The sequence below is a fragment of the Emys orbicularis genome, chromosome 22 (genome assembly GCF_028017835.1).
Source record: "Emys orbicularis isolate rEmyOrb1 chromosome 22, rEmyOrb1.hap1, whole genome shotgun sequence".
Lineage (NCBI taxonomy): Eukaryota > Metazoa > Chordata > Testudines > Emydidae > Emys > Emys orbicularis.
The window spans coordinates 19979102-19995497 of NC_088704.1; the positions used below are offsets into that span (position 1 = coordinate 19979102).

A 16396-nucleotide genomic window follows, 5' to 3' on the forward strand; every position below is an offset into this window, starting at 1 on the left:
GTGCATTACCTAGAGGTAAGTTACTGTCTAATGAATGTCTCTGTGTATTTACAAAGCTAGAACCCTAGTGGACTAGGTGGTTCAGAAGAATGGCAGTGAGATGTGGAGCATTCGCACCTGTCACCAGTTTGAATCCATTCCATAGTGAGTGCAGTTGGCCGTCTGACTGTGGTTTGATGCCTGTGTAGTTAAGCAAGTTGGTGCCCTTGCTCCAGCTCCTACACAACGGGTGTCCTTATTTCAAAAAAACGAAACAAAACAAACCCCACCCAGTTGGCACTCCCTAGGTGCTATTGTTGTTAAGCCAGGGACTGAACGGGTCACTTCCCCCTCGTGCTGAGATGTTTCCTCCAGGGTTGGGGCCCATTGCGAATAGAGCTGGGCAGATTTTTTTAGGCAAGTCTAAATGTTTCATTTCAGCCAGCTCGAAATACTTTAATGTTTCACTTCAAAACAGCGTTGTGTTTTGAAATTCAGCTAATTTAAAAAACACAAGTGGAAAAGCACCTGAAGACAACCCAAAACAAAAAACCGGGGAAGGGGAAAAATCATTTCAGGTTAAACAAAATGTTTAGTTTGACCTGAGACAAAGCAAATAAACAAAAAAAAATCATTTCGGGTCCAATGCAACTGAATATTTTTTTCTGGATTTTTCAGTTCAGCCCCTGAACCAAAAAAAAAAGTGATTCTCTCAGCAGGTTACTGGTTGGGGGGTGAGGTGGGTAGAAACTTGTTCCTGTCCCGCTGGGTAAGAAGTGGCTCTACCCTCCAATGCTGTCATTTGAGCCTCTCTGATCAGTGTTAGAGGCAAAAAAGGGCAAGAAACGCATACGGTACAGGAAAGAAGTCATCCCTGTCCTTTTTATTAGTGAGTTAACCAAAGAGGAGGAGGAGGCGGCACCGTAGCCTTTGTCCAAGACACTCCTTAGCCTGCAGCTATGAAGCTCTCCTGTTAACAGAATGTTTAAAACTTTTGATCTTTGACCAAATCCTTTGCTTACAAGTCATCAAAGAGGAGCAATTTAGGTACACAAATTAACCCCGTTGTGATGGACCTTTTGCTGGAACCTATTGCTTCCAGCTATTCGGGAGCACTAACAATGGGCAGTGAAACCAGCCTGATGGAGCTGGCATCCGCTGCTTTTCCTCAGGGGCCAGGTTGAGGAGGGGCTGTGTTGATCTTACTTAAAAAAAAAAAAAAAAAACCCTTCTCCCCCAAGATTTGAGCAGTGCATACAATGTCAAGAGTGAGAAAGGAGGAGGAAGACAATAGCCAGCCTTTGGAATTTAAAGTAGAAACAGGACCACCAAATCACAGCCCTGCAAAGCTAAAATGAAAACTTACCCGCCTGGGCACACCATTGACTTGGTCTCATGTGATATTTATAATACCGCAGTACCTAGAAGCCCTGGTCATGGATCAGGACCCCATTCTGCTAGGCGCTTTACAGGCACAAGAACAAGATAGTCCTTTCCCTAAAGACGTTACAGTCTAAAAGAAGATGGGCGGGGGAATTGATTAAATTCTCTGCATCATAGAATATCAGGGTTGGAAGGGACCTCAGGAGGTCATCTTCTAGTCCAACCCCCTGCTCAAAGCAGGACCAATCCCCAGACAAATTTTTGCCCCAGATCCCTAAATGGCCCCCTCAAGGATTGAACTCACAACCCTGGATTTAGCAGGACAATGCTCAACCCACTGAGCTATCCCTGGATATTTCTGTCTCTCCTGTTTGCTGGCCTTTAAAGTGTTTTGGGGTCCCTTTTGGGAATTGTCTGTTTCCATTTGGAATCCTGTTGCTGCTGTCTGCTGTGGAAAGGTGAGGATTGGATTTATATGGAAATAACACACCACAGTCTGCCGCTAGAGGAGTTAAAGTGAACTGCTGCTCCCAAGTAATTACTAACGTGCACATGCTGAGGAGATGAAATGCGAACTCTTTCTGGGTGGGGATCTCTCTGCAATTCTGCCCATCTCCATGGCTCTTTCAGCTCATTATGGACCATATGCACTCGAATGTTACATCAGTTCCCATGGTGGCTTGAGAAATTCACCATCCCAGAAAGAGGTCACGATTAAATGTTCAGTTGGCTACTGAACTCTGGGTTGCCAATAGCTAAAATCAAACCAGCCCCTGTCTCAAGCACTCTGCTATTGGCTCTAGGACATGGTGGATTGTGATAGTCTATGCGTTACTGTAGCGTGTCAAGGGCCTGATCCAGACTGGAGCTGTACAGACCTAGTAACAGACAGCCGCTGCACCAAAGAGATTACAGCCTAAACAAGGCAGAGCGAGAAATGAGTTGGCCCAGGTCATCCAGCAGGTTAGTGCCCTGTGCCCTGGATCATGCTGCCTCTCAACACATAGGGCTAGTTCTCTGGAAACATCCGCTCAGTGTGCAGCGCCAGTCAAAAAAAGCCAAAACAATGTTAGGAAGCTTTAGGAAAGGGAGAGAGAGATCAAATATATCCTATTGCCACTGTATAAATCCATTGTACACCCACACCTTGAATACCGCATGCAGTTCTCGTCACCCTGTCTCAAAACAGATGTATTAGAACTGGAAAAGGTACAGAAAAGGGCAACAAAAATGATTAGGGGTATGGAACAGCTTCCATGTGAGGAGAGGTTTAAAAAAAAAAAACGGGGACTGTTCAGCTTGGAAAAGAGATGACTAAGAGGGGATAAGATAGAGGTCTGTGATATCATGAATGGTGTGGATAAGGTGGATAAGGAAGTGTTATTTACCCCTTCACATAACACAAGAACCAGGGATCACCCAATGAAATGAACAGGCAGCAGGTTTAAAACAAAAGAAAGTATTTCTTCACACAACGCGCAGTCAACGTGTGGAAGGCATTGCCAGGGGATGTTGTGAAGGCCAAAAGTATAACAGGGTTCAAAAAAGAATGAGAGAGGTTCATGGAGGACAGTTCCATCAATGGCTATTAGCTAAGATGGTCAGGAATGCAACACCTGCCAGACACTGGAAACGGACAACACGGGATGGATCATTCAGGGATTTCCCTGTTCTGTCCATTCTCTCTGAAGCACCTGGCACTGGCCACTGTCGGTAGACAGGATACTGGGCTCGCTGGACCTTTGGTCTGAGCAAGTGTGGCCATTCTTATGTTTTGAGGTCCAACCCCAGCCAGTGGCCAAGGTCGGATAGGGGACTGGTATCCGTGCAGCTTTGCTGGCATAATGGCCTCTGCCCTTGAGGCTTCTGCCAGCACAGCTACGTTGGTCACGTATCGCACTTCATCAGCCCCTGCTGTGCCAGCAGATGTCTGTAGGGGAGCCCAACGGCTGCACAAACCACTTGGCCTTGATGGCAGGTGAGTTAATGAGCTAAGAAAAGGTCTGATGGAACAAGTAAGCTTTGTGTGTATCCTGGCGTTTGCTGGGCCCTGGTAAACCTTCGGGGAAGCTGCTTTCAAGACCGCGTTCCCGTCCCTGGTGAGCGTGGCTCTGGAAGCGAGCAGCACGCCCAGCACTGGGAGGTTCTAACCCCGCTGCGCTTTGTTGCCTCTAGTGAGGAGAGCTACACGGTTACAGACTATGCCAAGCTGGATCAGATAATGGTGGAGAAAATTGAAAGCCCCGAGGCTCCCTCGTCTCCCCCCGCGAAGCCAGGGTCAAGTGGCGGAGCCCGTAGCCCGTGTAGCGGCCACTCGTTTCGAGTGATCATGAAGAGGAACAGCGAGGGGAAGGAGGAGACGGTTGTGCTGTCGGCGGACTCTCCGTGAGTGTCGCTCTGTGGGCTTCTTCCTAAAAATACAGAGGGACTGTGAATTTTTTTTCCTGCATTGTGGGTGGGTGTTTTATGATGTGTTACACCGGTGCCTGATTTTTATAGCACATGAATAAATACATTAGAAAGGCCACCAAAACCACTCCTCCCTCATAGCACAGAAGTCAGTTTTGCCTTAACTCTTCCCTATTTGTCTTCTGCAAATTGCTGAGGTCTGCCGAGAACGCAGTCGCTCACTCATTTCCCAAGGTCTTCAGCATTGCTTGCCCCCGCCACCCTCCCCACCCCACCCCTTTGGAATCTAGACCATCAGCTGTCTCCTCCTTTTTGCTTTCACTTTTATCCTTATCTACCTACCTTTCCCTTTACCCTCTGGCCAGAAGTAATTTCCATTTGCTGCTGTTAAATCCTGTTCTCCCTTATGGAGGCTTGTCTTTCTCTTTCACTTCCTGCTGTTCTTAGGTCAAAATGGCTTTCTCTGGGAAGCCCCATTAGCTTGACCAGATCAGCCTTCATCCGTTCTACTCGATCCTGTTTCACAAGAAGTGACAGTTCTTCTTCGAGTGCTTGCTCATATCCATTCCAGTCAGGTGTGCGCGCGCCGCGTGCACGATCGTCGGAAAACTTTTACCCTAGCAACACCCGGTGGGTCGGCTGTGGAGCCCCCTGGAGTGGCGCCCTCATGGCGCCGGATATATACCGCAGCCGACCCAGCGCCCCCTCAGTTCCTTCTTACCGCCCCTGACGGTCGTTGGAACTACGGAGCACAGCTTAGCTGGTCTCCACACTCCCTAGCGTCTAGCTTATTTCTGTAGATAGTTTAGATAGTTGTATAGTAGTTAGAGTCTTTAGATAGTTGTTATTTAGCTGGTAGCTGTTATAAATTGTGAGCGGGGGTTAAGGGGGTTGTTCTCCCCCCTTTTTTTCCCCCCGGAGCATACCGGGCTCATGCCCAAGGCTCCTGGCTTTAAGCCGTGCGCGTCCTGCGCGAAGCCGATGCCAACAAGTGACCCGCACGCCTCCTGCTTGAAGTGCCTCGGGGAAGCCCATCACGCAGATAAGTGCCCAATCTGCAAGGCCTTCAAGCCTCGAACGAGGAAGGAGCGGGACTTTCGGCTTCGGCAGCTCCTCATGGAGGCGGCGCTCAGCCCGGATCCTCCCTCGGCGCGCCCGACCCCGGCACCGAGCGCGTCGGTGCGCAGCGCCCCAGCGGCTCCGACCGGCGCCGCGGACAAGTCCTCCCGGCACCGGCAGACTTCGGCACCGCGCCCACCTCAGGGGACTCGGCGCCGATCCCTCTCTCCAGGCCATAAGAAGGCCCGCAAGGCTCAGGACACTGCTGCCCTGAAGACGCCGGCTCCCCCTGTGCCGGGGGTAGAGCCGCGTCCGCCTTTGGACCGCCAAAAGCAGGCGGCCACACCGTCGACTCCGGCACCGAGGCCGTTGAGTCCGGTACGGACTGCTTCCCCACCTAGGCTGGTGGTGGAACCTTGTCTCCCCTCGACTCCGGAGACGTTTAATACCGCGAGGGACCTGATCGCACTCACGGAGCCGGCACCGTCGCAGTTCCCGGCACCGGTGGCTCCGCGCATTGTGCAGTCGAGAGGCAAGCCTGCACTGGTGCGCCCACCGTCTCCAACCGTGGACTCTCGGCACCGCTCCAGGTCTCGGAGCAGGTCCCGACGCCGCTCGGAGTCCCGGCGCCGACTATCACCTCGGCGCCGGTCGTACTCGCGGTCGAGGTCCTCTTCGCGGCGCCGCTCCACATCTCGGCACCGTTGCGACCGCCGGCACCGATCGGACTCGAGGCGCACCTCCCGGTACCGGTATGAGCGCCGATCGAGGGACCGCTCCCGGCACCGGGTGTCGTCGCGATCGTCGTCCCGCTCCAGATCCGGATCGCGGCACCGGCGGGGCTACCGGCACCGATCCCGATCCAGGCACCATTCTCCGGCACGCTGGGACAGATCGTCCTACGACCGGCACCGACCGGCACCGCACCAGCCGGGGACGGATGCTTCGCGTTCGGCACCGCCATGGCCGTCAAGATCCGCGTCCCACTCCTCTGAAGGGGCCTCTAGATCGGCCTACCCTCCACAGGGACAGGCGGCTTCGGCGGACTTCGGGCACTCGCAGGACATGGCAGAGGACCCTACGCAGGGACCTGCTCACTGGTCCTTTTGGACCCCATGGGCCTATCACCAAGCCCAAGGGGCCCCACCGTCTGCCTCCCGCTCGGCACGCTCTGAGCCCAGAGCCCCGGAGGCCACCATCTCCCGCCCCCCGCCAGGGGGCATGGAGGCTCCAGTGCCCACGCCGGCGCAGGCCATAGACACTGGGACGAGCGAGGCCCAGCTCCAGGAGCACCTGGAGCAAGACTTGCCTTTGGACCCCTTGCCACCGGGCGTATCCTCCTCCTCCTCGCCTGATGAGGCGGTAGCGGGGACATCCGCCATGGGTCCGCCCCCCATAGACCTCCGGGCCCACCAGGACCTGTTGCGCCGGGTGGCGCGCAATATGGACCTTCAGATGGAGGAGATCGTGGAGGTTCACGACCCGATCGTGAACATCCTTTCAGCGGACACCCCATCCAGGGTCGCGTTACCGCTGATTCGCTCCATTCAGACCAATGCCACCTCCATCTGGCAAACCCCGGCCTCTATTCCCCCCACGGCCAAGGGCGTGGAGAGGAAGTACTTTGTACCCTCCAAGGACCATGAGTACTTGTACACTCACCCTCAACCGTGCTCGCTGGTGGTCTCATCAGTAAATGCACGGGAGCGCCATGGTCAGCAGGCGGCAGCGCCGAAATCGAAGGACGCTAAGCGCTTCGATTTGTTCGGGCGCAAGGTCTATTCCGCGGGGGGGCTTCAGCTTAGGGCGGCCAACCAGCAGGCGCTCCTAAGCCGATATAGTTTTAACACCTGGTCCTCCATGGAGAAGTTCAAGGAACTGGTTCCCCAGGAATCTAGGGAAGAATTCGGAACTTTGGTAGAGGAGGGTAAGCGGGTGGCACGCACCTCCCTACAGACCTCACTGGATATAGCCGACTCGGCCGCTAGGACCCTAGCGTCGGGTATAGCTATGAGGCGAACCTCCTGGCTCCAGGTGTCGGGCCTGCCACCTGAACTGCAGCAGACCCTCCAGGACTTGCCCTTTGAGGGTCAGGGCCTGTTTTCGGAAAAGACAGACTCGAGGCTCCAAAACCTTAAGGACTCTCGAACAATGATGCGCTCTCTGGGGATGCACGTCCCGGGTCCACAACGCAGACCCTTCAGGCCCCAGCCTCAGAGGTTCTACCCTCCCCCGCCTCGCCCGAGACAGGACTTTGCCAGGAGGCGGGGTCGAGGCGGTAGGCGACGGTCGACCGGCCCTCAACCCGGTCAGAACCAGGGCCAGCCGAGACCACCTTCAGGGCCTAGACAAGCCTTTTGAAGGTGCGGTCGAGGACGGCACCAGAACCAGCACCCAGGATTCATCTCCCCCCTTCCGGGATCGCCTTTCCCGTTTCCACCGTGCTTGGTCCCTTATAACATCAGACCGTTGGGTCCTTCGCACGGTGGAGAAGGGATACGCCCTCCAATTTTCCTCGCCCCCCCCCTCCCACTCCCCCTCCCCGTCCCTCTTCAGGGACCCTTCTCACGAACAACTCCTTTCACAGGAGGTTTTTGGGCTCCTCTCTATGGGAGCCATAGAGGAGGTTCCGCAGGAGTTAAGGGGCAGGGGGTTTTATTCCCGCTACTTCCTGATCCCCAAATCGAAAGGGGGTCTACGTCCCATCTTAGACCTGCGCGGACTCAACAAATTCATAGTAAAGTTGAAGTTCCGCATGGTATCATTGGGGACCATTATTCCCTCGCTGGATCCTGGAGACTGGTTCGCCGCCCTCGACATGAAGGACGCTTACTTCCATATAGCTATTTATCCGCCTCACAGGCGCTTCCTGCGATTTGTAGTGAACAAGGTGCACTACCAATTCGCAGTCCTTCCCTTCGGCTTGTCCTCGGCTCCCAGAGTGTTCACGAAATGTCTGGCAGTCGTCGCGGCATACCTTCGCCGACGAGGGGTACAGCTGTTCCCGTATTTGGACGACTGGCTGGTGCGCGGCCGCACCAGGGACCAAGTTCAAGCTCACGTCCACATGGTGACACAGACTTTCCACGAACTGGGCATTCTACTCAACAGGGAGAAGTCCACTCTGGTGCCAACACAGAGAATAGAGTTCATTGGAGCGATCCTGGACTCCAGAAGCGCACGAGCCATTCTGCCAGAAGGTCGCTTTCAGTCCATCGCACGCGTCATTCATGGACTGCGGGCATCTCCGTTCACCATCATAAGAACATGCCTTACCCTGTTGGGTCACATGGCCTCGTGCACCTACGTAACCAGCCACGCCAGACTGCGGCTTCGCCCACTGCAGGCTTGGGTGTCATCGGTGTACCGTCCTCACCGGGACGACCTGAACATGCTGGTCACGGTCCCGCCCTCGGTCTTGACCTCCCTCACCTGGTGGTTGGATCGCGCAGTGGTCTGTGCAGGAGTGCCTTTTCACGCCCCACAACCTTCCCTCCACCTAGTCACGGACGCTTCATCTCTAGGATGGGGCGCTCACCTCGGGGAGCGTCATACCCAGGGTCTGTGGTCCGCTTCCGAATTAGCCCTACACATCAACGTCCGGGAACTGATGGCGGTGCGCCTAGCCTGCCAGGCATTCCTCAACTTCCTACAGGGCCGTTGCGTGCTGGTCCTCACCGACAACACCACGGCCATGTTTTACATCAACAAGCAAGGCGGAGCCCACTCATCGCTCCTATGCCAAGAGGCCATTCGCTTGTGGGACTTCTGCATCGCCCACTCGATCTATCTCACCGCATCATTCCTGCCTGGAGTCCAGAATACGCTGGCGGACCGTCTCAGCAGGTCCTTCCAGACGCACGAGTGGTCGATTCGCCCGGATGTCATCTATTCCGTCTTCCGGAGGTGGGGATTTCCCCAGATCGACCTATTCGCATCCCGGGCCAACAGGAAGTGCCACGCATTCTGCTCCCTTTACGGACGAGCTCCAGGCTCTCTGTCGGACGCATTCCTTCTAACGTGGAAGGGTCACCTGTTCTACGCCTTTCCCCCATTTCCGCTTGTCCACAGGGTGCTGCTCAAGATCCGCACCGACCAGGCACGAGTAATTCTAGTGGCTCCCGCTTGGCCGAGGCAGCACTGGTACACCACACTGCTAGAGCTGTCGGTTCAAGCGCCGATCACGCTCCCCTTGAGTCCGGATCTCATCTCTCAGGACCACGGCCGTCTGTGTCACCCCGACCTACAATCGCTCCACCTCACAGCGTGGATGCTCCATGGCTGAGTCAGACGGAGCAACAATGTTCGCAGTCCGTCCAGCAGATCCTGCTGGGAAGTAGGAAGCCCTCTACACGGTCCACTTACTTAGCCAAGTGGAAGCGGTTCTCCTGTTGGTGTCAGCAACGGGCTACGTCCCCCTTGCAGGCACCTATCCCTCTCATACTGGACTATCTCCTGTCACTAAGACAGCAAGGCTTGGCGGTATCTTCAATCAGGGTTCACCTCGCCGCCATTTCGGCATTCCACCCAGGAGAACTCTCGTCATCGGTCTTCTCTAACCCGATGGTCGTTAGATTCCTCAAGGGCTTGGACCGGCTGTACCCACAAATACGCCAGCCGGTTCCAACGTGGGACCTCAACCTTGTTCTCTCCAGGCTCACAGGGCCCCCGTTTGAACCATTAGCGACCTGTTCGCTCCTGTACTTATCCTGGAAGACGGCCTTCCTCGTAGCCATTACCTCAGCACGGCGTGTTTCTGAACTCAGAGCGCTGACGTCCGAGCCCCCATACACGGTGTTCCACAAGGACAAGGTGCAGCTTCGCCCCCACCCTGCCTTTCTTCCGAAGGTGGTTTCACCTTTCCACGTAAACCAGGACATCTTTCTCCCGGTCTTCCATCCAAAGCCACACGCTACTCGTCAAGACCAGCGTCTGCATTCTTTGGACGTACGCAGGGCCCTGGCTTTCTACATTGACCGTACAAAGCCGTTTAGAAAGACGACGCAACTCTTCGTTGCGGTGGCCGACCGGATGAAGGGCTCACCGGTCTCCTCACAGTGCCTGTCCTCTTGGATCACGTCCTGCATTCGTGCTTGTTACGACCTGGCCGGTGTCCCAACGCCACGCCTCACCGCTCACTCCACGAGGGCCCAGGCCTCCTCGACTGCCTTCCTGGCTCAAGTCCCGATCCAGGACATTTGTAGAGCTGCAGTGTGGTCTTCGGTGCACACGTTCGCAGCGCACTATGCGCTGGTGCAACAATCCAGAGACGATGCTGCTTTCGGGTCAGCGGTTCTGCACACAGCAATGTCTCACTCCGACCCCGCCACCTAGGTGGGGCTTGGGAGTCACCTGACTGGAATGGATATGAGCAAGCACTCGAAGAAGAAAAGACGGTTACTCACCGTTGTAACTGTTGTTCTTCGAGATGTGTTGCTCATATCCATTCCAAACCCGCCCCCCTTCCCCACTGTCGGAGTAGCCGGCAAGAAGGAACTGAGGGGGCGCTGGGTCGGCTGCGGTATATATCCGGCGCCATGAGGGCGCCACTCCAGGGGGCTCCACAGCCGACCCACCGGGTGTTGCTAGGGTAAAAGTTTTCCGACGATCGTGCACGCGGCGCGCGCACACCTGACTGGAATGGATATGAGCAACACATCTCGAAGAACAACAGTTACAACGGTGAGTAACCGTCTTTTCTTTTGGGGATCCCCAAACTTTTGCCTCTGATCCTGGGTATATATTTCAGCCATCTCCACCATTTTATTGTCTCGCCTGATTTTTTTTCAATAATGTGTGACAAAGTCCTATAGATATAGGGTGACCAGATGTCCTGATTTTATAGGGGGACAGTCCTGATATTTGAGGCTTTTTCTTATATAGAAGCCTATTACCCCCCACCCTCTGTCCCAATTTGTCACACTTGCTGTCTGGTCACCCTATATAGATACTCGGCAAACTTTTATACTGCTGCTGCTTCAAAGCTGCATCTCTCCGTTCCCTCTGGTTTTCAGCCTGCAGAGAAGAAAGTCCAGACCCATTTCATAGAGATTAAATTATTTTGTTTGAAGTTGCGTCTTTCAGACGTTTGGTTCTTTTGGCAGAGGGTTGCTGGAATTTACCATGTGCAGGAGACCAGTATTTTTATCTTAGCTACAGCCTGGCAGAACCCTTTGGTTATAATGTAAGGTATTTCCACGCTTGTTACCTGCACATAATGAGGTCTTTAACTCTTGACAGGAGTGACCGGGCTCGCTGGATCACTGCTCTGATGCATAGAGAAAACAAAACCGATGACATGGCTAGAAAAGGAGGTAAAGCTTTATTGAAAGTCATTAAGGTTTATTTTTAACATGTCTGTAGCTTGCACACTGATGTCTGTTAATTATTGTACGACTCTACGCAGTTAAGGACCGTAAAGATCTCCTTCCAAAGGTCAAAGTGTCTGGTTGGCAAGTTTGACTCCAGGGATTCCCTTGTGCTGTGGACGTGCATGTATTAAATATGAAAGGATCTAATTAATTCTCCTGTTGGGAGACCCATTCTAATCTTTTCGCCTGTTCTCCTGCTACCGGCATTTGCCTCCCGTGAAGATATCAGACCTTTTACTCAGTAGCCGCAGTTAACTCTAAATGTGTCCCTTTATGATTCTGTCATTGGCTTGTGAGCTCCTTATAAAGGTGGGGCTGGATGCTAACTAAGGGAGAGGCAATGGTTCTAGTTGGAGGAGGAATGCTCTTCCGAATAGAATAAGAGACTTTTGCTCCCTCTGCTGGCTCTGCCTCAGCAGCTGCTAACTCGCATGGTCCTGTGACTCCAAAATCAGTCCATGTCTGGGAATACGCCAGGAAGTGAACAAACATGTCATGTTAATTCCAAGCTCTGCAGAAGTGGAAGAAGGGGGGATATCTGCCAAATGAACAGCTCAAAGCTGATCAAATAGAAATAAAGCTTCTTTCTCCAACTTCCGTTTAGCCCCTCCGGCTCTGTGCACTGTCTGTGGAACTCGTAATCCAGATGGTGGCAATTTAATTTATTTGATGGTTAGGAATCTAGCATTGCCAGCCCCAAGTGTTGAAAAGTTATGTCAGGGCCCCAAGCAAATCATGAGACTGTCGTAAAGATCATGGGATTTAAAAAAAATAAATAAATGCTGGGGGCGGGGGGGTTCGCCACTTCCTGGTTTCTGAATTTTTAGTGTTAACTCGGATCCTGTTTTTAGGCTTTTCTCCACAACCACAAGGGCTAATAACTTCTTAAATGAAAACTGAGAGTCTCTGCTAATCACATGACTCCAGGAGCTGGGGCTTTCAGATCCCCCTTCCCATCTCCCACCCCCCAGGTATTGCGACACTTGTGATAAAATTGTGAGAGTTGGCAGCATTGCGAATCACCTTCCCAAAGACCCATAGCTCTGAACAGCCTGGGTAACAAACTCTTCACCAGCTCAAATCGAAGAGAAGTCGTGTCCAAAGCTTTCCCAGTAAGAGCAAAGGGTAGGACTAGAGCCACTGGAAATGGATACATTTTTGTTCAGCTGATTTGGTTTGTGCCACCTCCTGCCCACTCTGTTGCTTTGCTTTGAGATTTGTGATCAAATGACCCTAAAACCCAAACTTGCCACGTTTTTGCCTGGTTTGGGGTCAAACCCATCAAGTTACACAGGGCTCATCCCCAGTGTTCTGCCTACATCCGCTGTAAGCGTCACAGATATTAATAGGCCTTTCTCTGTAATTGTTTAGCTATAGTGCAGTGGCACCTTCTGGGCTACATCCATGCTTGGAGCTAGTGGTGCGATTTCCCCTGCTTGCGTACCAGCACGCACACCGCTCTCCCCGTGCTCGTGTGAGTCCCACCAGTCAAGGCAGAGCTAGCTGAGCCATCCTGAGTATTTACTCTCCTGAAACCTCTGGGTTTGTACTTGGTGCAGCTCAGCTGTGCCTCTCCTGCCACCGTGGCTGCATTGCTGACTTCTCCTCCCCTAGCTCGCTGAGAGCTAGCGCCTGTAGGTGAGCAGGGGAATCACCCCCGGCTCGCAGTGAGACGTGGACCCTGCCCCGAGAGCTTGCAGCCGAGCCCAGACGGAACAGCTCTGGACGGAGAAGTGGGCAGAGCGCAGTAGGAGGCACTTCTAGCAGGCGAGGGTGTACTCGGGGATTGGAGCAGAGCGTTAGGCTGCCCCAAGGGCTGGGGAACAGTGCAAGGGAGGTTGTGAAGTGGAGACCGGGTTGGGGAGCCCACAGGGAGGGGTGTGTGGGAGGAACAAGAGCAGAGATGTGGGTGGGGTGAGCAGCATCTTGAAGTTGGCGCCTGAGTGCTTAGCTTGAGTGGTTGTGGGGCCATCCCTGGAACCTAAATCTGCTCTGGACTTGCACATCTGCCATGGGCCATAATCCCAGTCGCTCGGGTGGCACCTGCATCTCTGCACCGTTTTACAGCTCTCCTTGGGTGAGCAAAGGCCGTCTGTCTTGGGCCTCCCGTCACTTAGGAGCCTGCAGTGATGCAGCAGGGCCTGTCCGATCTGTGACCTGCCCTCTCCCTTCTGCCTGTGACTGTCGCTCTGAATGTTTGGCTGTCGGGTCCATCCGGCATTTTGTCCAGTCACTCTGCGCTTTGCATTTCATTCAGTCTCCCCTTTCTCTCTCTCCCCCGACTAGAGCTGAGACAGGTGGAGATAATCAGGGCCTACTTGGCTAAACAGACGGATGAGATTTCCCTGCAGCAGGCGGATGTCGTCTTGGTCCTTGGTGAGGAGGATGGTAAGTGATTTGGCGAGACCGAGGTAATGAGCAGAAGGGGGAAGAGTGGTCTGGAAGTTAGAGCAGGGGACTTGGAGCCAGGAGTCCTGAGTGCTGGGAAGGGAGTGTGATCTAGAGGGAGATGGGAGCCTAACCTGTGCTCTGAAAAGATGCCTCCTACTTTTTGGAGCAGGTTTCCCTGGGCTCAGGTCCTGATGCTGCCGTAACACCATTTGACCTTCCCTTCGCCACGTCGGTCCCATGGGGAGAATGGCTCCCCCGTGGAGGTGTCGTGGGAAGTGCTTTGAGGGTCAGGGATGGCAGATGCTGCCGAGTTACCCGGTGAATGTGCCAGGACTATATAGGAGCTGTCTGGAGCAGCAGCCAGACGTCCACGTGACTCCATAGCACACGGTCATTTGCAGTCATGACTAGAGCTGGTCAGAAACTTTCTGATGAAACCGTTTCATTTTGGGTTGGATGCTCTGTGGTGGACTCCCAGGCAGGGCTCTGTTGGACAGCTGGGCAGACTGCCGGGGAGTCCAGGCTCCAGAACTCCAGGGCATCTCCACGTGTGGGGAACCCCAGGGTCCCTGCTATGGAGCTGGGAGCCTGGAAGCACGCGTCCAGGCTCTGGGCAGTTCATGACTGGCTGGTGTCCTGGAGCAGTGGGGTTGGAGCAGACTGTGTGTGTTCACTGTCTAGGTGTTCTCTTTTCCCGTCTGACCGAGAGCTTCACTCCCTCTCTTAGGCTGGTACTTGGGCGAGAGGCTGCGAGACGGCGAGAGAGGCTGGTTTCCCCAGTCGTGCGCTCAGCCCATCACCAACCGCAACGCTGTGGAGAGCAACGTCCGCCGCATGGAGCGGCTGCGGATAGAGACGGACGTGTGAGTCTCGGGCCCCGGGGGACGTTCTTTCTCTGGAGCGAGCCAGTTAAGGCCACGAGCTGCAGCCCTGCAAGCTGGCTGGGCCCATAGACCATTGAGGAGAGGAAAGTCTGTGGTCCGGACCCGCCAATGCCCTTAGCGTGTCTCCCATGCAGCTGATCTTCGGAGCAAACTCCATTTCCCTTCCTTTCGAGAAAACGCTTTCTAGAGGAACGAACTTGACTCAGACCTGAGCGCTTTGTGCAGAGAGAGAGGCACTGTGTAACCTCTTTGCGTGCACTCAGGATGTGTCATCTTCTCGCCAAAGACTTCAGCAATCCTAGGAGCTACTTCACGTCGTCTGATCTGCCCTGGCCCGTCATACACAGCTGGATGCTTTCCTAATATCAACTGGAATTTGCTGCAAGGAATTTAAAGCCATGGCTTCTTGCTTTGAGATCCAACCCAGAGACTTCCCTGAACTATTCACAGGTGGAGCTGGGGCTTTAGTTAGAGATTTCAGTTTGTGTGCTGCTGTCTCCAATTCACCTTTATTCTCTCTCTGCCATCACCTATTGCTATTAGTCCTGGGGCGAGCACTTGTCGGGGATCCTAGCTGAACATGCAGCAGTTCAGTTACAGGGCTTCTTTGCAGCCGCCGTATTGCGGGGAGCACGTCCAGTTGTGGTTTTGATAAAGGTGTATCTATAAAATGGATATTTTTCCTTGTTACTGATTTGAATAGTCTGTCCTCGTTTTCAGCAGACGGTTAGCAGCCTTTGGCTCTGCGTCGGCCGGCGTGTGGGGGAGGGCTCTGTTGGTGAAGTGACCTGAGCCACTGAAAGTCTGAGCTTCATACGAACCAGGGACGGCTGCTTATGTGATTCTGCGCCCATGCAGAGGGTGACTCCTTCACAGCTGGGGGCTTGGGGATGAAGGGGGGTGGGCAGCGAGTGCTCTCCGGTGTTCTTAACACTAACTATAAGCGTAGGAGAAACTACCCAGCGCTCTGTGTGCACCCTGCACAAGAGGTTTGGGATTTGTCCTGCAGGGTGTTTCTAAGTTTGACAGTGCGGCGTGGTCACCAAGACAGCATTGAGTCTCCAGGCTTCACATTCCCGGGGTCTCGGAGGAGGCTGAGGCTGTGCCGATGCCAGGTACGAACCCTCCGCGGATTCTTCCCCACGGAAGCGACCTGTCGTCATGTGGATTTTCAGCCAGCGTCAGTCTTGGGCTGGATGTTGCGGGAGGAGGATGCATTTTCCGAGAGTCCAGGAGGCTTCAAGGCCATTTCAGTCCGGCTGCATCAAGGAGCCCTCTCCCGGGTTAGAACGAAGAGTGCCCGGAAGCCAGCTTTGCGGTCCTGTGACTGCAGTTCAGGCTCGAAGCTGTAGGGGCCTTTGGGGTGGATTAATTTTATCCCTTGCAATCTTTCTGGTTCCCTCCCTTTCATCCCAACCCCATCAACTCCCTGAGTAAATGCTAAGGAGAGGGTGACGGGAAGGAAAGAGCTAACGAGTGAGGGAAGAACTGGAACGAGCCAGCGGCCTGGGTACAGGGAATTTCCTCTGGCCAGTGCTGCTACCCCAGCAAATCTGTCGTAACCTGTAGCTGCTCCGCTTCCCTTCACAGGTACCAACTTGGCTGTGCGGCCACCAGCGTTTCTCATACCGAGCATGCTGTGAGCCAAGCCCACCAAAGAGCTCTCGAGAGCTGGGAACAGAGGCAGCCTTTCAAACCCACCTGCGGCCTCTGTCTGTGGCTGGGAGTGGGCTCGTTACTGAGTCGGGCTCACTCAAATTTATTTCTCCCTCTATTTCCTCTCCCCCCCCCCCCCCCCCAAAGGTGTTTCATGGAAATGTCGTCTCAGCCAGCACTGTGGCTGATCCAGACTGCCTGGAGGATGTGAATAGTTTGGGGTCGCTGGAGGATTGTGCCATGTAATCTTTGTATTTTAGCACC

General features: G+C 54.0%; 1 protein-coding gene across 1 annotated transcript in view; it reads left to right on the top strand.

Annotated features, from left to right (window-relative positions):
- ARHGEF16 (Rho guanine nucleotide exchange factor 16) overlaps positions 1-14459 on the top strand; it is a 31410-nt gene extending 16951 nt beyond the window's left edge. Inside the window, exons 11-14 of the mRNA XM_065421326.1 lie at positions 3538-3747; positions 11071-11144; positions 13488-13589; positions 14320-14459. Coding sequence (XP_065277398.1) covers positions 3538-3747; positions 11071-11144; positions 13488-13589; positions 14320-14459 — 526 coding nt within the window. The remainder of the gene's footprint in view (positions 1-3537; positions 3748-11070; positions 11145-13487; positions 13590-14319) is intronic.
- The last annotated feature ends 1937 nt before the right edge of the window (positions 14460-16396 follow it).